Below are 25,807 nucleotides of genomic sequence, written 5' to 3'. Positions count from 1 at the left end.
CTGACCTTGACTGCCAATGTTACAGGACTAGAAGAATAATTGAAGGGCAGTCTTTTCCAGCGGTTTGACGGTTACTTTCCCAATTCCAGCAAATAGCCGGAGGCTTGCTGGTAAATCGGAAAAACCCTCTAGGCTGAATTCACTTTTCTACTGACCTTTGCTTGGAAGATAAAAAACCAGAGCTAATTTTAATTACTTTTACATTGGATAAAAAGGATCATGTGACTTGAATGAGGCCTTTTGTATTTGCAGAAACAGGCCTTTGAACATACGGTCAAGTTATTCTTTTCTTTTCTCCCTCTGTGTGTGTGCTGTTGTGCCATTTGAAAACTTATGGGTTAGATATACCCCTGACCTATTCCACCAAGGAATAACTGATTTGACTAGAAGGCACAAAATAGGGAGAACTTATAAATTACGGAAGAAAATTCAGTTTCTATGCAAAAGGGGTAACAGGACAGTCTCAAAGTTGCACTCTGGGACAAAGTTTGAGAACAATACAAAAATGGAACATTGGCACCTCTGCAGATAAGATTCCAGATGAGATGAAATATTTCTGTGGGTTTCTGAAGTTTTAGCAAATGAGCCCTGAAGTTTGTTTATTGTGGCTGCACTACTAGAGTTTGCTTTCTTACCATTTTATGGTGGGGAATATATACACACATATGTACATACATAGATACATACATAGATACAGATACATACATACATACATGCATGCATATACACCAGAGGTGGCATTCAGTAGGTTCTGACCAGTTCTGAAGAACTGGTAGCAGAAATTTTGAGTAGTTCAGAGAACCAGCAAATACCACCTCTGACTGGAGATTTTACAGTATCCTTCCCTGCCACACGCACCAAGCCACGCCCACAGAGCCAGTAGCAAAAAAAATTGAATCCCACCACTGATACACACACATATCCATACTGTTAACACAGTTTTTTAAAAAAACAATCAAAGCCGCCCCCCCTCTCCCCAAGCTGAAGTAGCTAAAAACGAGATTACAAATAAAACTAGATCATGGGTTTGGCTCAGTTCCACATTCTGTGATCCACAACCTGCCCCAAATCATTAAATGTGGTATTTGCCTCCAAAACGTCACTATGAGGCTCACAATAATTGAGCAAACCCCACTCCCTCCAACCTTTCTTGCCTTCGTATTTTAATTTCCTCTTTTAAAAAAAACTCCATCCCTCTCCACAAGTACAATGTGTAGACCTAGGAAATAAAGTACAAGGCAAAGGAATTGCAGAATTTTCCATCATGGCTCTGGGTCTCAATATGGAGCCCAGAAGCTTATTGAAAAGTTTTAGTCACATATTAAGAATCACACCATTAGCCATACACCAAGCGGTGGCCTGGTGATGAAGACACATGCCTACTATTCAGAAGTGTGAGAGTTCAATCTTAGGTAGTTGCAGATGTTTTTCCTCCTAGGGCAAAAAGAAAAAATATTTACTGCAAACTCCATTTGGCGTCAGGAAGGGCATCCGGCCAGTAAACGCTTAGCTCCATCCAATCTCCCTGACTCTACCCTGAATTAAAGGATTACAGGGTCGTAAAAAGGGAGTTATTAAGGATCTCACCAATTGCCATATTTGGTATAGGTAGTCCTCGTTTATTGACTGCTTTATTAGAAACGGTTTGCAGTTATGATAGTGATGGAAAAGTCACTTTGCAACTAGTCCTTGCATTTACCATCTTTCTAGGTCTGTAAAGCAAAGGAAAGATGAAATAAGATGATAAAGACAACTGCGGCTTAATTTAGCAACTGCTTCACTTAACAATTGAATTGCTGGTCCCAACTGTGGTTGCTAAACAAGGACTACCTCTGTAAGTGTTTTGCTCTTAGATTACAACCGCACGAGCCATAAGCCCAGGAAAGGCTGGTTTTATATTGAAAATAAAAAATGTCTTGAGGTACTGATAATTATTTGCCCCTTGTGCACCTGTTCTGTTCTTATACTACACAGTCGTCTTGGTTGGGCTGCAATGAGTGAATCTGAATCCTTCCAGTTCTTTGTTTCTGTGGAGTTTATGCAGGATTTCTTTTTAGCCTTTCATCAATATTTACATTCTCAGGTTCAAGAATGTGACGATACCCCTTTGCAGTATGAGGCAGCCCGATCTCTGGCTTTGCTTGGTGAGTGACTTTTCTTTTCAAATCATGGACAAAGAGACCTCCAGTGGAAAGACATTAGATTGGCTGGGACTGCTGATTTTAGATTGTTCAACTGGACAGTGATTTCTCTGCTGGTGCTTGTAATCCTGGGACTTTGCCATAGTGTTTCTTTGAAACAGGACCTCGTTATAAACCCATTGCAGTTAACTGCTTTGTATTGTGTGCATTAAACCAGGTGAATTACTTTAGCGTTGAAAATACAGTTAGCCGTGCATGGTGGTGGAGTGGGGATGTACACAAATATTGAAGCTAATTTAAATCAAATTATTAGAAAGTGGTGGCTTCCTTGGATTGAGGAAGGATTCTTTATTGATTGTGTGATCACTCGGATAGTAAGAAATGGGAAAACAGGGATTCAAGCTGAGAGACAGCCCAGGCATAATTTTTATTGGATCTCTTTCATTGCAGAAGTATCCTCTGGATTGACATTTTCCCCCCAAAAGGGACTGCTTCCTAGCAGCCATCCTTGGATGAAAAGAGAGCCATACCTGCTGTCTTTCTCAGGTGGTTTAATGCCACTTCCCAGAGCACAGTGGTCTAACTGAGGGGAAAATAGACAAAATATGGACAAAAGTTTTTTAAAAGGCCAACCAAATAGATGCGGTTAAGTGAAAGGTAGGTGAAACAGGAGGTCACTTTGCTGTTTCAGGAAAAGGATAAAAATATTAATAAAAGAGCAATGCCCCACTCCAAAGGACAGTGACAGGTGTCACTACAACAGACATGTCCTCTTTGTGGATTGAAACTTAAAAATCTTACAACCTTCTTTGCAAAATATTTGGTGAATGAGTAGAAAAATCTGATAGCTAGTCAAAGGAGAATTTTTTTTTACTTTGAACGAAAAACAAGGGTGGCAATGCTGGAAGGAAGAACAAATCTAAGTGCTCAGATGTTTTGAAAGGGACGTATGGAGAAAATACTCACATAGGAATGTGCCTGAGGCTAATGTTCTGTACTTGTGCTCATGGAAAGGGTGCGGATTGAGCTGTCATGACTTTCTGTGGCAGAGAATGCAACGTATATAGGATTCTTGTTAATTTTATCAGATGCAGACAACCGCACATGTTATGCAGCCTGGTATTTAGTATCCGATCCTGAAACCCACATTTTTTAAAAAAAATCAAGGCTAAAATTGGTTTCTGTTTCCAAGAAAGGAACTAATAAACAGTTTTAGTGTTGTGAATTTGTCAGATTTCTGGGTTTTAATTCTATTGTAGACTCAAACCTTGTGGAGAAACAAAGATGTATGTTGAGGCATGCCTTCCCGTATGTTCCCTGGGTTGAGATTTAAGGCAGGCAACAGCTGTGCACAGCTGGGAGTGAAAACAGTGCAAACAGTGGGCCATAGGTGCAAGGAACTGTACATATGATGAGGCTCCATTGCACTGCCCAGTAACGTACACTTCAAGGATGGAAGTCACAAGAACCTTGAAATCCTGCTACACTTATGTAACTTGAGTCTTATTGATAGCAGTTGTTGGTTTCCTGATCTATTACAGCTTTTCTAGTATATAACAGTTCATTAGTTATAATAACGAACTAGTTTATCGAAGAGCTGTATCCTGGAGGCAGCAGCTCCTAGCCTTTGTCATTAAAATTGTAATTGTAATGGATGTGTCTGGCCTCTGGCTCTCTGACCGTAGTTCTCCTAGCCTCACAGTGAAAACTCTTGCTGAAATGATGAGAAAGGGCTGTAGCTCAGAACTCCCGTGTCTTCAAAATGCTAGATGTCATCCATTACATAAATAAGCTTCTGGAGGAGTCTTAGAACATCCCCCCCCCCCTCATTATTCGCTCCTAATGTATTTTTCTGTGATTGCTGATGAATTTTCAATGTAGGTGTTTTTGTTTGTGTGTTTTTGTTTTGCTTTGCTTGGTCTCATTACTTCTTCATTCTCTGGGGTAGGTTGCCTGGAGACTTGTGTAATGAAAGTGCTAATTCGACACCTGAAAGTAGCAAGCCTGAATCGGAGAGAAGACACACTGGCTGCTCTAAAAGTTGTTTTGCAAGCATGGTCAACAACACCCTCCTTTGAGGTAATATATCAGAATGCATAATACTACAGATAGGCTGAGGCTGACCTAAGCTCAGGGTAACCGTTTCCCTTCTGGAATTCTACTCTAGACAACACTGCTGTACTTAAACTAATTCAGCTCCTCTCTCTCCACAGTATTACTGCATTGGGGCTCGGTCCAGTTTAACTCGAAATCTGAAACGTTTGGTGAATTTGCAGGAACCCTTGGACAACATCACCTTCAATGCAGCTCTTTGCTTGGGGTACCTGGACAAGTCCAATCCAATTGCCCAAGAGACAATGTTCATGTCTTTGACCCATGTAGAGAGAAAGAAAAGGTTTCAGGTGGGGAAGCCATATGCGAATGCAGAGATTTAAGCTGCATTTCTGCCTTCTCAAAAGGTCTCTAGGGTACCTCAGAAATGTTTGTCCAGGAAAAGGAAAGGAGGAAAGGAGAATTAGATTGGATCTGCATTTTAATCGGAGAAGAAAGCTTTCTTGGGATTAATGATGCTTCTGTTTAGAAATAGATTTTAAAAAAAATATATGATTGTCATTGTTCATGGAGAGCTTTGGTTTCCTTTTCCACTTGACAGCCCCTTTTCTAATAAAAACCTTGGTGAGTAAAAGAAAAAGGCTACAAATACACAAAGCTATACAAAGAATATCTGACGTGTATCTGTTCTGTGGCTCCACCCAATGGTGAATGGAAACTTTGACCCAGGCTGAATTAAACAAGACTCTAGGAAATGAATTACTGGATCTCCAAAGAAGAAAAAAAGCTGCAGAAGATGGAATAGAAAATTGAATCGAGGCTGTAGCGTTAGGAGAACAGACTTAGCATTAATATACAGTATTCTTTGCTGCAAACTTGCATTACAAACCTGCATATATTTTTTTTTAAAAAAGGGCAGTAATAAAAAGCTAAAGACAAAAGCGTAGGATTGAGATGACAATTTTTCAAATGCAGAATGACAGATAACTATGATATAAAAATATGTTGCCCTTGGCCTTTCCCCAGCTATACCTAACTATGGTACAAATATATTTGAGCAGCCTTGTTTTTCTGCTCTTTCCTCAAGAGGTTGCCTTTATGTGTTGCCAAACTCATAATTGATGCAATGTAAAGTAATCCCTGGCTGTTTCAGTGTTAAGTATTATTGTCCTCCTCAAGCAGGCAACAGGTCCTGGCAGATCTTCCATGAGTTTTAAGGGATGGTATCAGCCTGATACTTATTGGCTACTATAGAATGGAGTAAGTACACCATTTCCTTGAACACTATCCACTAAGGCCATTCTTCTTTGAACTATGGGAGAATCTGGATCTTTAAAACTGGACTCTCGACATATAGTAGCCAGGCCACCTAGACATTCTATGATTTGGAGCCCTGGATCAGTTCAAATAGCTGATTTAATAGTGTTGATGAGGGATGACTGTCCAGTGGAATGAGAGTAAGTGTGTGTGTGTGTGTGTGTGTGTGTGTGTGTATGTGTGTGTGTGAGAGAGAGAGCACTCTACCACTTGAAAATATACTATTCCTCTTATTCCACTTCCGCTCCTATCAGCTGTTGTTTGGGCTGCTTTTAAATATGGGTTTAGCGCAGAGATGGTATTCAGCAGGTTCTGACCAGTTCTGGAGAACCGGTAGCAGAAATTTTGAGTTCGGAGAACTGGCAAATACCACCTCTGACTGGAGATTTTGCAGTATCCTTCCCCTGCCAGGCCCATCAAACCACGCCCACAGAACCGGTACTAAAATTTTTTGAAGAAGTGTGCTAAACTCACGTTAGCTCATTTTGAAGCATTCTAAACCCAAGTCCTAAAACTGCTTGACTGTGAATTCTTGGCTCAGAGTCTGGTGGGTAGCCCTTTGACTTGGCCATATGGAAAGGTCTTATGCAAAGGCTCAAACAATAAAAAACAAAAACAAAAGAAATGTTGGAATCTTCTTTTCTTGAGCTTTTTCAAGAGTTGTTGGACAAGTAGCTAGCAATAAAGAATCACGTTTTGATTCAAAGCTTAACTTAGCTTGAGGCTTTCCATGTTTTTCCTTAATGCCTTGAATCTAGACAGGCCTTTGTGGGTTCAGCTTGAATTGTTTTTCTCCTTTTTCTTCTGAACCTGGGTTACTCTATCCACATCTCCCTTCTGTAGGCTTTGATTATGCTGGTAAAGCACATGGGCATAATGAATGCGATCGTTATCCGGAAGGTCTTAGACCACCTAGAATGTTCCCCTGTGTACAAGGTAAGAGATTTGAGCCAGTATTTAATTTTTGTTTAACTTGTTTAATTTAATTTCCTACTGATGTGTGGGTCTATAGATCTTTCTCCCACTGCTCACTTTCTTGATTTGGCTGCTCAAGATTATTGATTAACTTTCTGGCTTTGGTATATATACTTTAATAATGCATTTACCTCTTTTGCTTTTTCATTCATTGATTCATTCATACTGTAATTCCATCTTTTGTCCACATAACAGTTCAGGTGATGTTGTAAGCATTAAAATAACTATTCTCAAAACCAGTATTCTATAGTTAATAATCCAGAGGTTGGCGGATAATTTGCAGAATCGAACAGGATGGGACAGGACAGACCTCAAAAACTGCATGAGTCTGACTTTATCACTACTGGGAATCTATGCTCAGTTCAAGTTTTGTTTTAGACATTAGCTAGAATAATAGAAATGAAGATCTTATAGCACTTTATTCGGCATAAGGTTTCAAAAACTTAATCCATAGAGAGAGTATTGGATAATATGGTGTTCTATCCACTGATTTTTCAGTAAGAGACTAGCGCGTGAGCATGCTTTTGTTCGGTATTCAGTGCCAAAAAGGTTTGCCAACACTGGTATAGGGTTTCCTGCTAGAACAGGGGGTTGGACTAGAAGACCTCTAACGTCCTTTCCAACTCTGTTATTCTGTATCTTGCGAATGAAATCGCTTCACCTCTGAATGCTGCTAAACAGGGCAGTCTTGGTTCAGACAATATTTAGGTCCAGGTCTTTTTACACTCATTGTTCACTTCCCTCCCCAACTATGTTGGAGAAGGAAATCTTCAATATATTTGGATGCTTACCAGAACACTGCTATAAGCTTTTTGGTAGGAACTAAGTATATTAATAAAGAAATTTAGGTGGATATATTATTTGATAAAATCAGAAAAGAGAGAGCTTAAAACATCTTCCCTGGAATATTATAGCATTATTGAAATAAATCCATGAATCAATGGCCTCTATCTAATTTATCCATTTATATGTCGTATTTCAAAACCGACCATCTACCTTACAGAGTGACCCTGGGTGGTATACAACTAAAATAGTTAAAAAGAACTGTGGTCTAAGGAAAGTGGAAAAAGAACAAAGTTTATAGTCTTTCTGCAGACTTAATTAATAAGTCTGGATGACATTTCTAGGAAAACTGTATATTCTTTCATATGTTTGATGCATGAACAGCTGTGGATAATAGGAAACAGCCATTCCGCTTAATGCAAAATACATCAATAAGGACCAAATTGAAGAAAGCTTGTACTGAAATCCCAATCCCATTACTAGCTGAGTAGTTCACATTTCTTCTCTTTCCATCTAGCATCGTGCTGATGCCACAGACTTGTTAACCACCATAGGCCTTGAAATAATTCAACAGGAGGAACTAGAGGAGGATGTTTTTAATGTGCTGCTCAAGAAGGTATCTGATGAGCCTTTCCTGGTAAGGGTGAAGACATTTGTACCTACTGTCTACCTACCTAACTACCTATTGATTTTTGGTTGCTGGTTACTTTTTACCGCTCTACCATCGAGAGCATTTTGGCATACTGTGTAATGGTGTGGTATGCTGGATGCTCTGTAGTGGATAAGATGATGCTCTAGAGAGTTAGAAACACAGCACAAAAAATCATCGGTTGTTCTCTTTCTTCTTTGGAAGAGATTGCGAAGACGAGACTCCTCTCTAGAGCACTAAAAATCTCCACAGACTGTTCTCATCCTGGTCACACATATTTTGAATTGTTACGATCAGGTAGATGTTATAGGTGTCTTAAAATGAGGACTAATAGACTGAGAAACATTTTCTTTTCCAAGGCAATAATTGTCTTGAATCAAATAGTACGTTTGTGATTTAGTCCTATGCATAAAGTGGCATTTTTAAACTATCTAAGTTAATCTATGTTTTAAATAGGTTTTAGACTAGGTTTTTTATTATTATTATTATTACTTTAATTTATTTTAATTTTTAAATACTCTGTAGTGTGACTGTGATGTGGTGTTTGGGGCACTGTGCTGGAGTAGCTTTCAAATTTCATTGTATTTTGAATGCAATGATAATAAATGTATTCTATTCTATTCTATTCTATTCTATTCTATTCTATTCTATTCTATTCTACTCTACTCTACTCTACTCTACTCTACTCTATTTGATTGATATATTGGCTTTCCTCTAGTAGCTCAAAGTGATGTACATAGTATTGTCTCCTTCACTTTTTTACACAGTAACCACATGGGGGGGGGGGGAGACCTGAGAGAGGATTAATTGATTGATTGATTGATTGGACATATGTGTATGGCTGCCTATTTTGCAAGAAGCAACTCTGAGGATCCTGCTCAAATTAACCCTGAGATTTTCCATGCCTGAAAGTAGACATAGACATGGGCTTCTCTGGTCTTAGTCAAATTTATAACCACTATTCAGAGGTGACAAACTAGTAGCCCGTGGCCTGGATGCTTCACACGCAGGCCCACCCCAGGTCTGCGAAGGGGAAAAAAAACGTTGCAAGGCGTCATGTGATGGCAATGTGACACCACAAGTTTGACACCCATGCACTCCATCATCAAATTGTGATGGTTCATTATTGAGTCTCTCCTTGGTCAGTTTCCAGGCCAGGAAGCTTCCATGGAAGATCCCATGCATATTTTCTGATTCATATTTTCTTGAAAAAAACAGTTCTTCTGTTCTTCTGTTGAGAACAGAAAGGCAAATGTGCCTGGGAGGAAGATTGGCACAGGTAGAACCTGTTGCTCTCTTTTATGTTCTGCTGCAGATCAAATTTTAGGCACACCCTCTTGCTATCCAGCTGCTGCTTTTATTTCTGTTCTAACAGGTCTTCGCAGATAAGGTTCATGTTGTACCTCAATTATGAGATCTTTATAGCTATGTGATTTGAAAAGAAATAGGCAGATTTTTTTTATATCCTGGCCCTTTCACAGAAGTAATTAAAATTCCCAATTTTACTAGAACTTCAGCTCTCATGTTTCCCAACTTCAGAAGCTGTTTATTGTATTGTTTATTATATTGTATTGTATTGTATTCAATTCAGGGAATTGAAACCCTGGCCAATATAGAGATGGGAAAGCTGTCTTAGAATGGGAATAGATATTTGTCTTTCTGTCCATGGTTATATTGCAATGCTGCTGTGCTACCCAATTCACAGTTTATACATTTCAGGTGGTATGCTCTAAGCCATGGATAATATTGATTTTTTATTGATTATGTGCCATCAAGTAATTTTTGACTCTAAGCAACCACATAGGCAGATTTTCTCTATGATGATCTATCTCTAACCTGTTTTTTTCAAGTCCCTCAATTGTACTCCCATCACCACTGTAACTGAGCCCATCCATCTTACTGCCAGCTGTCCTATTCTTCTATTTCCATCCACCTTTCCCAGCATAAAAGCCTTTTTCCAGAGAGCTGGGTCTTCGCATACAGCAGCATAAAAAGCTTATCATAAATGCATCCCTACATGGGAAGCATAATGGAAGGAGCTTGCCAGCTAATTGGGAAGTAATCCTTAGGTTGAGGCCTGAGGTTCTAACCCACAAAACAAACAAATTCTCCAACTCAACAGTAATTCCTCTCTTAAGGTCAGAAGGTTTGCAATTCTGATAGGAGTCAAGACTCCATCATACATTAGGAGAATTCAGCGACTGAGTCATGCTGGATCATTTTGCTTAAATATTCAGTGCCCCCTTATTTGTACCTGAGCCCTTCACTTGTTTCTTTCATCCACCATTCAGATAGTCCGGCAGAAAATTGCTTTGGCTATTGAAGAACTCAAAATGAAAATGCGAGTTTGGGAAATAGTGGAAAGGTAAGTGGCATACAAATGTAATGTGCTCTCTCTGTGTCTCTGTCTGTCTGTCTGTCTGTCTGTCTGTCTCTCTCTCTTTCAAGTGACTTGAAAATGGCCCATGGTTATCTTAGCTGATGCCAGTCTTGAAACACTGAGAACTGGCAAGCCAATCAGTGTTCTCTCCCAAACTGACAAATCAGAGTGCAAAACATTCCAATAATTCTGCATAATTTAGTACAGGTTGGACAACCTGCAGTTGGCAGGGGCATGAGAGAGAGAGAGAGAGAGAGAGAGAGAGAGAGAGAGTCAAGATGGCAGCCGAAACTGTGTGATCCCAAATACCATGCGATGGATAAGGGGAAAGATGGGCAGGGGAGGCTGCTGCAGCATCCCTGGGGTCAGTTATAAGGTTGAACATCCATAGGGGCACTGCAATGGCTGTTAAATAACTTTGGGGGAGTCTGTCATAACTTGGAGTAGTCTCTAAACAACCGGTTGTAAATCAAGGACTACCTGTAAAGTATTTTTTTTTTTACACAGATTTGTTATACTTGTGGTGTGTCCAGTTCTTGAAGAGCAAAAAACCCTCACAATGCCCTTCAGTATCTCAAGAGGGAAGCTGAGTTTAGTGTGATTTGGGAAGTGTGGCTTTTGTGCCAGAAATAAATCAATTCACTTGCCAAAGAGAAGCAAAGGAATGGGCTGGTGCAGTGCTGATCTGGAAACAGCCCAAAGATCCCTTGTGGGAGTGGACCTATTGTGCCCCATTTTCTCCCCACTTCAGCTCATACGAGAAACCCATTAAGGGACAATATTTGTTTATGGCAGCAGCACTGTGAGAATCCTATGAGCCTCATTCACATAATTATATTCCAGAGTAATTATTGCTGTATTTATCCTTTTTATACATGAGAGACCACATTCTGAAGGTTGCAAAATCCTCATTTGTACACAGATGACTTTTTTTTTTAATCTGGGGAAATATGGCGTAGGCAGCTTGATCAGTACTCTCTCTCTCTCTCTCCCTCTCTCCCTCTCTCTCTCTTTCTCTCTCTTACTGTGTGTGTGTGTGTATGTGTGTGTAGTTAATGAAAAAGTGATGAGAAAAACACAGACTTGCCATATGGTAGCAAAAGTGATAAAATCAAAAGATGTTTGTTATAATCATGCCCTCAGGATCTCCCTCTCTCCCCCCCCTCTCCCTTTCCCTCCCTCCCTCTCTGTACTGTAGGAAGAGGCTGTAGTTAGGAATTTCTAGCATAAAAGATCCAGTGGGATTCTCTCTATCAGTAGCAACACTCAGGCCTGCTTGGGTGGGTTTTCCCTGTAACTCTGAGTCATGGGTACAGAAGACTAGCACCACAGGAAAGGTAAACCGATAATACAGTAGTTTCTACTAGTCCAAATAAATAAGGAACCCCCTAAGTATACTCCAGTCTTATGTAGGTTTACTAAAAAATAATTTTCAGTGCCTTCAATGAATCTTACCCATAAACAATTGTTTCATAACTGTAGAGATTCTGCAACTGAGTGTATTTATAATCTTATACTGGTAGAAGAATGTCGAGGTGAGGCACAGATTCCGAAGATCTATAAAATGGCATCTGATAGTAGAACAGTTATTGCTGGCCAGATAAGCAAAGGACTCCACACACACACACACACACACAGAGAGAGAGGGAGACAGAGACAGAGACAGAGACAGAGAGACAGAGACAGAGACAGAGACAGAGAAAGAGAGAGAGAGACAGAGAGACACACACACACACACAGAGAGACAGAGAGGCAGAGAGGCAGAGACAGACAGAGAGACAGAGAGACAGAGACAAATACAAAGACAGAGGATGGATAAGGCAAGGACGGAAGACTTAAACGTATATCCTATCCAACGCTAGAATGCAGCCAGAAGCATGATGCTGGTATGAATCCCAATTCATCTCCAAAGTATTGACTCCAACAAAAACAACATGTGTTAACGTCCAGCCATGTTTACTAAAGATTCTGAGAAGCAGCATAGTTCCAGCTTCTCCTATATAGACTCATCTGGCTCACTGGCCACACTGACCACTCAGAATTGGGCTATTCTTTAGGATTTGTCATCCAACTGGGTAAGCTGGGAAATACAGGTAGTCCTCGATTTACAACAGTTCATTTAGTGGGCCATTCAAAGTTACAACAGCACTGAAGAAAGTGACTTAGGACCAATTTTTCATACTTATGACCGTTGCAGCAGCATCTCCATGGTCATGTGATTTATATTTGGATGCTTGACAACTGACTCCTCATTAATGGCGATTGCAGTGTCCTGGGGTCATGTGATCCCCTTTTGTGACCTTCTGATGAGCAGAGTCAATGGTGAAGCCAAGGTCACTTAACAACCGGGTTACTAACTTAACAATTGCAGTGATTCACTTAACAACTCTGGCAAGAAAGGTAATAAAATGGGGGCAAAATTCACTTTACAAATGTCTCACTTAGCAACAGAAATTTTGGGCTCAATTGCAATTGTAAGTCAAGGACTACCCATATAAAGCAGAAAAGCTTCCTTTTTTGAGAATGGTTTTTTAGAAAGGGTTCTTTCAAAGAATGATATACTGGAATGCCTCTCCATCTCTTTTATTAAATATCAGGGCAATTGAGAAAATGTCCCTTTCTATTTCACTTAAATATTCCTTCTTCTTCTTCCACAGGCAGCTAAAGGATGAGGATGATGTGATCCGGAAACAGGCGGTGATTACGTTAGTAAGTCTTAGTTCCTGCCTAGCCCATTAGCTTCAACCTATCAGTCTGCAATAGCAATAGCACTTAGACTTATATAGCGCTTTACCGTGTTTTACAGCCCTCTCTAAGCAGTTTTACAGAGTCAGCCTATTGCCCCCAACAATATGGGTCCTCATTTTACCCACCTCAGAAGGATGGAAGAATGAGTCAACCTTGAGCCTGGTGGGATTTGAACTGCCAAATTGCAGGCAGCCGGCAGGCAGCAGAAGTAGTCTGCAGTACTGCACTCCAACCACTGCGTCACCACAGGTCATCCAAAAGGGGTCTTACAGGAGAAATTCAGAAGGGAAGTTGGCTTCTGATTATGCAGGAAAGTTTTCCATCTTCTCCTTCCTCCCAGCACTGGATGTTCCTTTAGACCTACTGCTGAGGGCCTTTGAATTCTCTGGGGCAGATGGGGACATTGCCTGAGAATCTGCAAGAGAAAGACTGTTGGGAGATATTTGGCTAATTTAGATGCAATCCATGAAGTTCCTCCTACTTTGTTTTTTACTAGGGTGTTCTTGGTATCCGCCACACAAATGTGTTCTCTGCCTTGATGGAGATGTTAGAACTGGACACCAATGAAGCAGTTCGTATCCAGGTCAGTAGAAGAACACTCCAGAGGGTTATAAGAGGGCTGGCTGGCTAGGTTCTTTGTATCATTTTGGCTGGTCGGTATTTTGGATGTGTTCTCTCCCATTGCAGGTTATCAGAGCCTTTTCCACTCTGGGAATTGATAATGTAAATGTAAGGAAGATCCTCACGAAGAAAAAACAAGGAGGAGGAATTCTGGGCAGGTATTATGAACACTATTAGAAGCTGTGACTTTAAAGCAAAGGTTTAGAATCGCATTTCCAACTCTAATTTGAGAACCAAAAAGGAACTTCGGGGCTCACCCTGATTTGAGTCCTGTATCTGAATATGTCCTGGTAACTATTTTGACATACAGTCCAGAGGCTGATATTGCCTTGATGACATCCTCAACCCTCTAGTGAGGCAGTTTTGTCTTTAGCTGTTCTAGTCTAAAAATAGCACTAAAGGCTGTTAGGATTTGAACAGTGGAAGATCAAGTGGTTTCAAGCTAGGTTCTCCTAGCGAACCCACCAGGGTATCTGAGCCAACTGCTGCCTCACAGACATGGAACGACAGACTCCCCTCCTGGCAGATCATTTTATTTATTTAATTTTTAAATCAAATTTATATGCTGCCCATCTCACTATCCCAAGTGCCTCTGGAGACACCTCTCAATTAACAATTAAGTTGAGGAGAAATAAAACTAGGATCCAGTTTATAGCAATTATGAAGAGGGAGGTTCAAAACACAAGAATTTCACTTGAATACCACGCCTTTAGATGAGAAATCTATATATACATAAACAATTTCTGATGAAAAAAAAATTCTTGTTCATTTCCTCTTCCTTTTTTTTTTTTTTTTGATAGGAAGGGCTGTCAACTTGCCTCTTTTGTGAAGGAGAGGCAGGCTGAATTTGTTCTTTATTTTGTTAATTGCTAGACATTTTATCAGGATAAGAAATAACTCTCAAACCAGATCAGCCTGAATGACAGTTCCCTAGTGATGGCTGCACAGTAAAGCAAGAGAATGAGGACTAATATTAAATGTTCAATGTGAATACATATTATTAATCTTATCTGCCTGGCTTCTGATTGTGTGGGATGGGGGGAAATCTGCTGAGTAGAGAAGAGGCTCCTTGCTCACTCTGCTTCTCCTGTGATCAAAAGTCTAGCAAGTAAAAAGCTGCCTTTTCCAGGTTCTCCTGCAAACAATTCTAGCTCTGCCCTAAACTCCTAAACCCGTGTTTCAAAATAGCATATGTCGTGGTGGTAGACGTAAAGCAGTTGTGAGGAGCTGCACCGTGATGAGAGGCTATTCCCGCAGCAATTATTCAGCTTTAAGCATGGGTTCACTGCTGTTCTGAAATGCACTAAACCCATACTCAAAAGCAACATGGCTTGGCTGAGTTTAGCTCTCTTTCAAAACAGTAAGGGATCAATGAAGCAGTCTGTGCTTGCTTCGCTACCCTACCTCCCTTGTGCCTTTCTGCTGTTTCTTAGATGCCTGATAGACACTCTCTGCTTCTCCTGCCACTGTTCCCTGCCCAGATCAGTCTAACTTAATGTCAGGGCTTGAAGTGGCAGCAGGAGAAGGAGGGAAAGATTGTTATTTATTTGCTATTTCTTGATATATGGGATCAGTGACCTGGCAGATAAAGAGCCATCTCCACAACTTATGCTGCCACATTTTCCTGCTTTATTGGGAAACCTGGTATCTGATCTGCCAGGGGCAGGGCTAACTCAGGGACATAGCTAACTCTCCAAACTCTGCATTTCCCCAAGTTGCAGTCCCAGCCCATGTAAGGCAAAGTGATGAGTGATTATAGTTCCCACTTGTAGGTGATGTTCAATGATAGGGAAAATTGAACTAGGACAATATTAGAACTGGAAACACAATGTCCTTCCAGTAGCATGGCAAAATATGATTGGGCAGTAAGGTAGCAAATTTGATGCCAACATGTTGGTGAACAATATTTTTAATCCAACCATTTGGCTGTGCCCTGTATCAAGTATGCTGTGTTTGCATCTGCACTGGGGTAGGATTAGTCACCTCTAATGTGTTTGCTAATGGTAGCCGGAGGGGTGTGTGTGCAGGGAATGGTGGGAACAAGCAGTGCAAGATACTGAGGGCTAAATTGTGCTTTAGGACAATCTATGACACTATTCAGTGTTTCACTGCATTGAGTACATAAAGTGGATCTGAAGACTTAAGTGGATAAGTACAAATCTGTCATTTGGGGACCAATGCCGTAAGAGAAGTCAAAAGTTATAGTTCAGCAGCATCAAATTTTCCATTGAAGGTACTAAGTCAGCAGGCAAACACTGCAATGGATGTAATCAAACATTTTTAATGTTTCTGAAATACATATCTCATAAGGGAATTTTGTTGGCAACCTTCTTTTCTATTTTTGTTTTTTGTTTCTGCTTTTCTTTTCCCCCTTTCTAACCTCTGCCTCCTTTTCCCAGGGAATCTAGCAAAGCCTTGGAGATACTTGACCGACGCGCAGAAATTCAGAAAGAGTTGATGGTCCACTCGTTTATAATCCAATGAAATGATCTTTTTTGGCATGCAGACACAAGTGGTGGATTAAAACATTGCCTCTGGGTTTCCAGTGTGCAGAACAGACAAAATATAGGGTCTGTCTTTGACAGGTGGGTTCAGGATACCATTTGCATTTGTGGGAGGTTCAGTAAATGCCAGATGTTCAGGCCATCTGTTTGAGGTTCTCTCTGTGCAGCCAGTTTTCCTGCAGGCTGTTGGCTCTACATTGTGGCTAATGTAATTCCAAGTTACATCTATCTTGCTGCTGTCACCTCAAGCAAATCACCAGGGTCAATTCTTCCTGAAACTATTGCCCAGGCAGGAAATGAAATCTAACTAGGAAAGAGCCCTGAAGGTACATCAGCTCTACTTTTGACCAGGAACCCTTCTTAAAATTTTGTTCCATAACACTAAAAATCAGAGTAAAGCTTTTGCTTTGGACAAAAGAGTTTTGAATTCTGGAGAAGCTGAAATTCAAGTCAACAGATTATTTGATATAGATAGAAATGCACAGGAAGAAAGGCTGCATTTAGGAAGACTGAGCTTCCAATCCACACAATGGCACATATTGCCTTCGTGTTTAAATGTTTTTCCTTCTTGCCAATTGGTACTATTTCTGGCCACTAATTGCCCCAGCAAATGCAGAACTACATTTTTTTCCTGGCCATAGTGAGTTGTTGAGCCTGCTTGCTTTGACTCTTAGCAAAGGGCTACCTTCCAGGAGAGGGATGGTGACTACTTGAAAGGAAAAAGGATCATAAAAGAAAATAGGACTATGGTCTTGAGCAGAGGATCTCCAAACTTGGTGACTTTAAGACCTGTGGACTTTAGTTCCAGGGATTCCTCAGCCAACCACGCTGGCTGGGGAATTCCACAAGTCTTAAAGCTCTAAATTAGGAGCCCTCTAATCTTAAGGACTCGTTGGATGAAAAAATGGAAGCGCATGGCAGTGCATTGAGTGGGACATTTTGTGTTTCCTTGGGATTGTTAAAAGTCAGCCTTCTTTGCCATTCCAAATAGAGGCTTGGCTGGAAACATCTATGTTGCTATGGCTGGGTCTCCGCTGCTGCACTTCTGAAATAACCAGCATGGAATAAGAAGCTTCATAATCAAAACCCGATTTTTTTTTTTTTAAAAAAAAATGCAAATAAATATTTAAATGGAACTCAGCCTGCATCAGTGTAAAGCAGCATGAATACATATTTTTCATCATGTTTAATTAAAATAGCACTTAAGTTTTGTAAAAACAAATATGTGCCAAATATTAATATGTTTGCAATTGATTGAATGATGGGAAGATGGGGATATAGTTTACTTCTTAGTGAGTAGTGAGAATAGGTGTTGTATCCACTGGACACCTTAATTCAAGGGGGTTGAAACTTTTTATTTTGGCAGAGTTAATATTAACGTAGAGTTAAAGGGGAGGGAACAACCACACCATCCCTTTTTGTCCTGAAGACAATGGGCGTGAATTTTCTGGCAGCAAGAATTTATTAAAGATAGTTCACCCATCTTGCAATAGGCAAATGTTTCAAGCTTGCTCCGGGGAATACTGAGAATTTGGAGAGCATGCTATGGGCTCCTTTTACAAATTGGTTGCCACAAGAACTTTATTGAATCATGAATGATTCTCATAGGTGTGCCTGGCTAATTCTGGCAGATCCATTTCCCCAAAGGTAAAGTGTTGGTGTTGCTCATGCCATTTTCTTTGGCTACCACCCACCTCCAATTGCACTCTGCTATTGTAGCTTAGCTTTTTTTTTTTTTTTTGTAGGCTTTTCTAAACACAGCAGTGAATTGCAATAGTGTTTATATTTTAAAAACACTTATCCACTAGTGACTTAATAGCATAGTCTCGCTAGAGATTACCCAGCCTTTTCTCAATATTTCTCTGTTGGCCCAATGATGGTTAGATCACTCTAGAAGCTGCTTTTTAGAGCATGGCGGGAATCCTCACTATGGTTTTAGCTGGGATAAAGGAGCATTCTTTAAAACAAAGATATTAGAGGCCGATGCTTGCTTTTTGTCTACCAAATACCTCCCTCTTTTTTTTTAATTGAAATCATATTTTTAAAAATTAAGTCAAGAAGAACAGGGGTCTGGTTGGAAAGTATTTCTGGGCATCCTATCCTCCTGGGTTTCATTTCTCTGACTTACCACAATCAATTTCCCCAAAGATTTTCGGTCACTTGCAAGAATCTATTGCTTAATTAGCTTTGGGATAAACTTCAACAATCCTATGAAATCCCACAGCATTATAGCATATGCTGTAGTCAGTAATATTATCTTTATTTGCTGGACCCCTTCCATATTCTGCAAGGAGCAGAGAATGGAACTAGTTTGAGAAATCCAGCGACCAAAGAGATGTTATCTGAAAGTCTACTATTAGACAATGATTTTCCAAGCCACTAGTGGAAACTTCACTTTGGCCATTGAATGGGAACTCAGAGGTGCTATTTTGCTTCATCCTCCCAACTTAGTTTCCTTAAGAGAGAAGCAGCATGAGCTGGAAGGTGTTTGTCATCTAGCCATGTTGTAAGCATGCCAGTAAAAGCAAAAACAGTCCCTACATTTTAAGTCTTGACAAAGTTTAGAGGGGTGATTCACTACAATATCTTAATACTGATTTTCATGCCACCTCCTATTGCATAATTTAGAACTTCCCCATTGCAACAGCCTTTACTTCTGAGATGTGAAAATTTGCACTATTCTCTTGTTATTGAAAGCAACCTGACTGTCCACATTTTCATGCCTTCATAATGGGAAAATGTCAGCATCACAAAATCCCCTTAGTATTGGCCACATTCCCCTCTCTCCCCTTTGGATAGTAATTTATCTTGGAGCTTCTTTTAGGAAAAAAAAAAAACTCAGAATCTAGGCAGCAGAATTCATGATCTCTTCTAGAAGGCTACTGAGCTCCAGAGCATTCTTCAGAAAAGAAAGGAATGAACGGCTGGGATTTTCTCTTCCTTTGAAAGTGCCCAAGCAGTGCAAAATGAATTCATATTCACATAACTGAAAGTTTGATCACCTTTGATCAAAAAAACTAAGATGTGATGGATTCTGTTTTTCCAATTTATTTTGGAATAAAATAAGTTGACAGTGAGAACAACCTCTGACAGTGAGACCAATGGAACAGCTTGCCCTCGGAAGTTGTGGGAGCGCCATCACTTGAGACTTTCAAGAAGAGATTGGACTGCCATCTGTCAGAAATGGTGTAGGGTCTCCCGCTTGGGCGGGGGGTTGGACTAGATGACCTACAAGGTCCCTTGCAACTCTGATTATCTGCTATCTGGATTAAGTAGAATACAGATTTTTAAAATAAATTCCCATTTCTGCAGAATTCACCCCCGTCTTTCAATAATGGGAAGCTAAAATGAAATAAACACACTTGGAACCTAGGGTTATAAATGTAAGTTTATTTTAAAGTCTCCAAGACAATAAATCCATAATCAGTCCTTCTAAGTGAAAGAACATTCAGAGACTGTAATTACAGCATACACATTCATATTTGGTGATAAGCATGATTGAAAAAAGACTGAATAGGCTTTTACAGAACTGAACTACGAATGGCCCAAACTCCAGATCAGACAAGGGAAGCAGAGATCTGAACAATTAATTACATACCGTTTGTTGTTAAAGACAAGCTAACTGTCTAATAGGATGAAACATTTGAAAAATGAATGCTAAAACCACTTAATAACTTGGAATGGTTACATGTGTTTGCTTTCTCATGATTGGTAGATTGAAAATGTTTTCCTGAGATGGATGCAATGGACAGAAATCAGCAGGAAAAATTAGGCAGATAAAAAAAGAGGCTTGGGCAGTAAATTCCACTGGAATTAACTATGCCTAGAACTAGACACATAGTTCTGTTGCCCATCAACATGGACACTTCTCTACCTTTAAAAAAAGTTTGAGATGCTTAGGAACTTTTTACTTATCCCCACCCTCCCTCCTTCCTTTTCAATTGACCCTCATCATTTTTCTTCTGCCAGTTTGGTCAGCGCTGATAACATGGTCACTTGTAACAAGGAGTCTAATCATTATGAACTTAATCTAGGGATTATGACATTTTAAAAAGAGGGTGAGAGCCACCATGACGGGACCAGGTCACATATCTGGGCAGCATCTCTTTTTAAAATTGAAACTCTAATTTAGGACCTCCATTACAATTTTTATTCATTTCCTGCTACAAAATGGTGGGAATCTCTGCCAAAGTGTCATTTCTTGCCACAAAAATGGGGCCTGGATGGGAGATGCAGGCAATTTGAGAATCTCAGGTATGGTTGTTGCCTGACTGTTCTTCTTAACAAGTAAGTGGTCTTGCTGGTATGAGCTGAAACAGAATACTGTCCTGCACTTTACTTGTTTTATGACGTCCTTGCAATGGCTTCATTAATAATAATGAATATCTACCCATGTAATATGGCTGTATTATTATTATTCTCCTCATCTGCTTTGCTAACTTTTCTTATTGGTATCATATTATGATTATTAATAGTTTGCTATGATTATTATTACTTCGTTGTTTTGCATGTACACTGAAAGCTTATGCACCAAGGACAAATTGCTTGTTTGTCCAATCACACTTGGGCAATAAGGCATTCTGTTCTGTTTTCTTCTGTTCTCTTCTGTTCTGTTCTGTTCCATTCCATTTCATTATTCTACTCCACTCTTCTTTATCCTGCTCTGCTCCACTCTGCTTCGCTCTGTTCCATTCCATTCCGTTCTGCTCCATTCCTTCCCTTCCCTCCCTCCCCTCCCCTTCCATGCTGTTATTCTACTCTACTCTACTCTACTCTACCCTACCCTACCCTACCCTACCCTGCTCCACTCCACTCCACTCCATTCCATTCCACTCCATTCCATTCCATTCCATTCCATTCCAATATTTAATGTGTAGTCCAATAGCCATCCTTACATATGCACAGCATTCATTCTTGCTTTGGACATGTGAGGTTGTCGGTACTCCTGTGGGATTTCCAAATACAAACTGATAATGCCTTGGCTCATAACATACCAGATTGAACTGTGGTTGGGAAAAAAAGTGGGGATAATTGATGGGGGAACACAAGGGGATAGTAGAGTAGATGACCAAGAATTGGAGAAGATCAGAAAGTATCAACAACTGAAAATCAAATGGAAAGTTTATGGCATAAACCAGCCATGGTGGTCCCAATGGTTATTGGCACACTGGGTACCATACAAAAACATCTTGGATGGCACTTGTAAAATGTGCTGATTGACAAAATTTCCACTTGTCAATTGCAAAAAGCCACACGACTTAGATCCACACAGATCCACTGCACCAATACACCTTAGGGCTTGGGAAGAGCTCAATGCATATGAATGCCAGCTAAAGAACTGGCAGCTGTGGCCTCACATTGTCATGAACAGATAATTCCTAAGCTGAGTCTTTAAGTTGATGATAGGCTTAATTAGACAGATGTCATATTCCATCTGGTGTTCTACATTTTCGGAAAATTGCAATGCTTAACAAATGGTTACTTATTTTGTTATGTTTTGCCATTGCCAGTGGTGGCACTGCCAGCATCTATACCAATCGTAGAATCAGATGTTTTTTTTCCGGCTGAATGCAATGCCCTCTAGTTTACACACAGTAAAGAGATTGATTTCACAACTGAGCATATTCACAAAGTATGTGTATGAGAAGTGGGTAGAGAGCAGAGGAATGCTTTCTGTTACAAAGAGCCTTGAATGGATTTCCCCCCCTGTTTTTTCTAATAACTGTGTCACTGTTGAATAACTCCAATTTCCCCTGGAGTAAATAGGGTGAGACTGCAATCAAAATATAGATTTTTTAATATGTGTGTGTGTTCTATCATTTTCCTCCAAGGAACAAGATTTATATTCAAAACATGGCTGAGAATTGAGAAACCAGTTGGCTAATAAATCTTTCCAGGACCTACTGGTTTCTCCATTCCATCATTCCAGCGTGGTGTGGGTCCCTTCTGGTAATAATTTATTCAACCACAAAGATGTGGCATTTTTTTCATGCTTTTGCATGCTTAATTAGGAAGAACTCTGGCTGCTTTTACTGAGGCTAAAGCACGCAAGCAAAGAATTGTTCCTTTTTTCTGGCAGATGCAGAGATAAATTATTGTGGTCTGTGCATGCTCGGTTCAAATAGAAAAAGGAAAGAGGAGTGGAAAGTAGTAGGTAATTGACTCAAAATAGATCAGCATTTCTCTAAGGAAGATAGTCATACAAAGGACAGGCATGATCGTATTATTGAAGTCTTGCTTCTGAAGACACGTAAAAAGGAGGCAGGGTTTCAATCAGCCAGTTGAGGCTAGTCGCTTGGCCCATCCCTTAACCTATTTGTGTTTTCCCTTGCTACAGATAATCCACAACTTATGAGCAGGATTGAGCCTGGAGTTTGGGTTGCAATTCATGATTTCTTATTAAGTGAGTTGTCACATGACCTGACTTGATTTTACAATGGTTTTTATGATGGTCACTAAGCATGTCACCATGATTGTTAAGTGAGCCATGTGGTCTTAAGTGAATTTATTATATCCAATGGGTATTTTCTGCCATTTTCTGCCAGAAAATAGGAGGAAATGTCTCAAATTGTGATCTCGTGACCACGGGATACTGCAACTTGTAAATGTGAATCAGTTTCCAGGTGACCAGATGCATTCTCCTGACCGTGTGTACGTGTGTGTGGGGAGTCAGTCATAACTTTGAGAACAGGTTATATGTAACTTTTTTTGAGCCCATTGTAACTTTGAATGGTAGTTAAGTGATTGTTAAGCAAAGTCAACCTGTGTCTCAGAAAAAACCCTGGAAATAAGAGACTAATAAACAAGGAAAGGTTAAATAAACCAGGGTTGGGATTCAGCTGGTTCGGCCCGGTTCGGGTGAACCAAATGTTAAATTTACATCTGGTTTGCTGAATCAGTAGTTGAACCAATTGGCTGGCCTCGCCCCGCCTACCCTGCCCCTCCCAGAAGTCTCCATGCAACCCATTTTGAATGAAGATAAGTGCAGGGTCCGTGTGGAGGCTCTGGGAGGGTAAACAACGGCCAAACCAGAAGTTCTGGAAGTCTGGAAATGGGCTTGTTTCTGGCTTCAGGAAATTATCCGGAGCTCAGGGGAGGCCATTTTCGTCCTCTCAGAGGCCTGAGGGAAGCCTCCGGACTCTGGGGAAGGTTAAAAATGGCTAAACCGGAAATTCCGATAGGCCACGTCCAACATGGCTACGCCCACCCAACAACTGGGCAGAGAACTGGTTGCTGAGAGTTTTGAATCCCACTCCTGGTTGCAATGTATCAAAATGTGAAGTTTGATTTTGAGAATTTGTTGCTCAAAGAAAAGTGTGAGATTCACCTGAAAATGGTTCCCGCTTCTGGGATGCCACCTTAAGGCCTAGGAATGTTTAGAGGTGTAGCAACCTTCTATCTTTCCCCAATGTGATCTTTGGAGCTCTGGAGCTCTAGAAAAGATAAGTGGGTGTTCTGTGATGGGGAGTGGAGTGGAGTGGAGGTGGGGTGGGAACTGGTGGTTGGGGAACAGGCCCAAGACTGGGGACCCTAAGAGGAAGGATGGGGGGAAGATAGGTGAGGGGTTCTGCTGCAGCATCCCTACAGTCGGTCATAAGGGCACATCGGCCCGAATTATATATATATGTGTGACTATAAGGCTGCCATAACTTCCTACCAAGTTGTAAGTAGCTTTTGTATGGGTCCGTTGTAACTTTGAATACAGGTAGTCCTCGACTTACAACAGTTTGTTTAGTGACCATTCAAAGTTACAACAGCACTGAAAAAAGTGAGCATTTTTCACACTTACAACCATTGCAGCATCTCTGTGGTCAAGTGATCAAAATTTAAATGCTTGGCAACTGGTTCGTACTTATGACGGTTGGAGGGTCATGTGACCTCCTTTTGTGATGGGGAATGGGGAAGCCAGATTCACTTAACAACTGTGTTACTAATTTAACCTCTGCAGTGATTCACTTAACAAGCTTGGGAAGAAAATTTGTAAAATGGGGTAAAAACTCACTCAACAAATTTCTCATTTAGCAACATAAATTCTGGGCTCAATTGTGGTTGTCAGCCAAGGATTACCTGTAGTTGCTAAGCAACTGGTTGTAAGTGGAGGACTACCTATATCAGAGAGACAGATTTTAAAAATGTTCCGCTAGTCGTTGTTACAGAGAAGAATGTCATCTTAAACTTAGCATTAGCTCCATTTGCAAAAACATTTGCTGGTTTTTCCCATCTGTGCCAGCCTCGTATGGTGGATAGTTTTCTGAGACAGCTAGTTGCACTTTAATTTGAGTTTCAAGTATTGGAGCTGTTAGGTTCAATGATATCGCTATGCTGGAAAGTGAGGAAAAAGAAAGTAAGTGGCATTTCCAGGAGAGAGTTTAAAAAGCCAAAACAAACCACAGCATTCACTCTGAAGAAAAAGGACTGGCAGTAGATTTTGCTGTTGTCTGGAGAGATTAGGTCTGGCTGCTTAGTAACCAGATATCATTTCTTTTTTTTTGATCTATGGGGCGAGAGAAAAATCTGCAGCAGCAAGAAATGATAACAAATAACAGGGAGTTTCAAAACAGTGCCTCGGAGCTTCCAAAGGGATGGACCTGACTGCCCAGAATTTCCCAGGTAGAATGGCTGAGCCTGAGAATTCTGGGAGTTGAAGTCCCAAGTTTGAAAAGGTTTCTCCAAACCGCAATCTTCATGCTAATATATAGAGAGGACATGTTGATCTATGCCAGTGTTTCTTGATCTTAGCAAATTAGCAAAGCTGTCTGAGAAGTTCTGAAAGTTGGTCCACATACATGTTAAAGTTGCTAAGGTTGAGAAAGACTAATCCATGCCTTAAAATTAAAATATAAATTTGCAGAGAGCAGCCATCAACTCTCCAACTTCTCTGCATTTCTATCATTTTAAGAAGTAGAAGAGAACTCCCTGGGAAACAGACACTGACAAATATGAAAAGAGGCAAGCTGTACACCATCACAAGAAACACAAGAAACTTCCAAATTTATTCCTCAATACTTGGTTGGAAGGATTTCTTTTTCTTAAATTGTCTTTGACAAGGATTATTGCATCCAAAGCATGTTGGAGAATGTGGCAACCATCTATTGGGCAAGCCAAATCTTTTTTTCTCTCTCCAGAAAGCAGAATTTAATTTCCTATTGATCAATGTCACACATGCCAATTGAGAAAAAATATATAATAAACACTAAATTTTCCTCTGAATTCATTGTGGGACACAACACGTCAGAAATGAAAATAAATAGAATTAATTATAATAATACAAACAATTGCATACATGAATTGGAAAGGAAGTGTTCCTTAGAGACCTTCCCAAAGAGATGGATAATGAATATACACCTACCTTTTTGAACTTCAGCTTTTACAGTCACAGTACATTTATTAAAACTCTTTAAGTGTTAGGCTTGTGTCAGTTCTCAGGATTATAATTTAAGATGGAGCATATCACCTGTGCATTGTTGTCTTTTTATTCAGCAAGCAAAGCAACACAAGCATTTTGTTTCATTTCTAGGCAGTATTTCTTTACAAATTCCTCCTCCTGGCCCAGATAACACCTGCAATAAATCCAAAAGCAGCAGGTTGAATTAGAAGTGACTGCCCAGGCATTTGAGAATGAATTCTTTCCCTACCA

At 40.2% G+C, this 25,807-nt stretch overlaps 1 protein-coding gene across 1 annotated transcript in view; it reads left to right on the top strand.

The window, feature by feature from the left end:
• Positions 1-16,179, top strand: part of HEATR9 (HEAT repeat containing 9) — a 49,134-nt gene extending 32,955 nt beyond the window's left edge. Inside the window, exons 6-15 of the mRNA XM_087954189.1 lie at positions 2,084-2,144; positions 4,090-4,220; positions 4,355-4,543; positions 6,354-6,446; positions 7,786-7,905; positions 10,209-10,282; positions 12,955-13,006; positions 13,542-13,628; positions 13,733-13,824; positions 16,066-16,179. Of these exons, the coding sequence (XP_087810315.1) occupies positions 2,084-2,144; positions 4,090-4,220; positions 4,355-4,543; positions 6,354-6,446; positions 7,786-7,905; positions 10,209-10,282; positions 12,955-13,006; positions 13,542-13,628; positions 13,733-13,824; positions 16,066-16,150 (984 nt within the window). The 3' untranslated portion in view covers positions 16,151-16,179. The remainder of the gene's footprint in view (positions 1-2,083; positions 2,145-4,089; positions 4,221-4,354; positions 4,544-6,353; positions 6,447-7,785; positions 7,906-10,208; positions 10,283-12,954; positions 13,007-13,541; positions 13,629-13,732; positions 13,825-16,065) is intronic.
• The last annotated feature ends 9,628 nt before the right edge of the window (positions 16,180-25,807 follow it).

The sequence above is a fragment of the Notechis scutatus genome, chromosome 2 (genome assembly GCF_049901735.1).
Source record: "Notechis scutatus isolate UNSWTSFEM ecotype Mainland chromosome 2, rNotScu1.2, whole genome shotgun sequence".
Classification (NCBI taxonomy): Eukaryota; Metazoa; Chordata; class Lepidosauria; order Squamata; family Elapidae; genus Notechis; species Notechis scutatus.
Note: the sequence above shows the minus strand (reverse complement) of the source record. Positions and strands in the feature narration are given on the sequence as shown.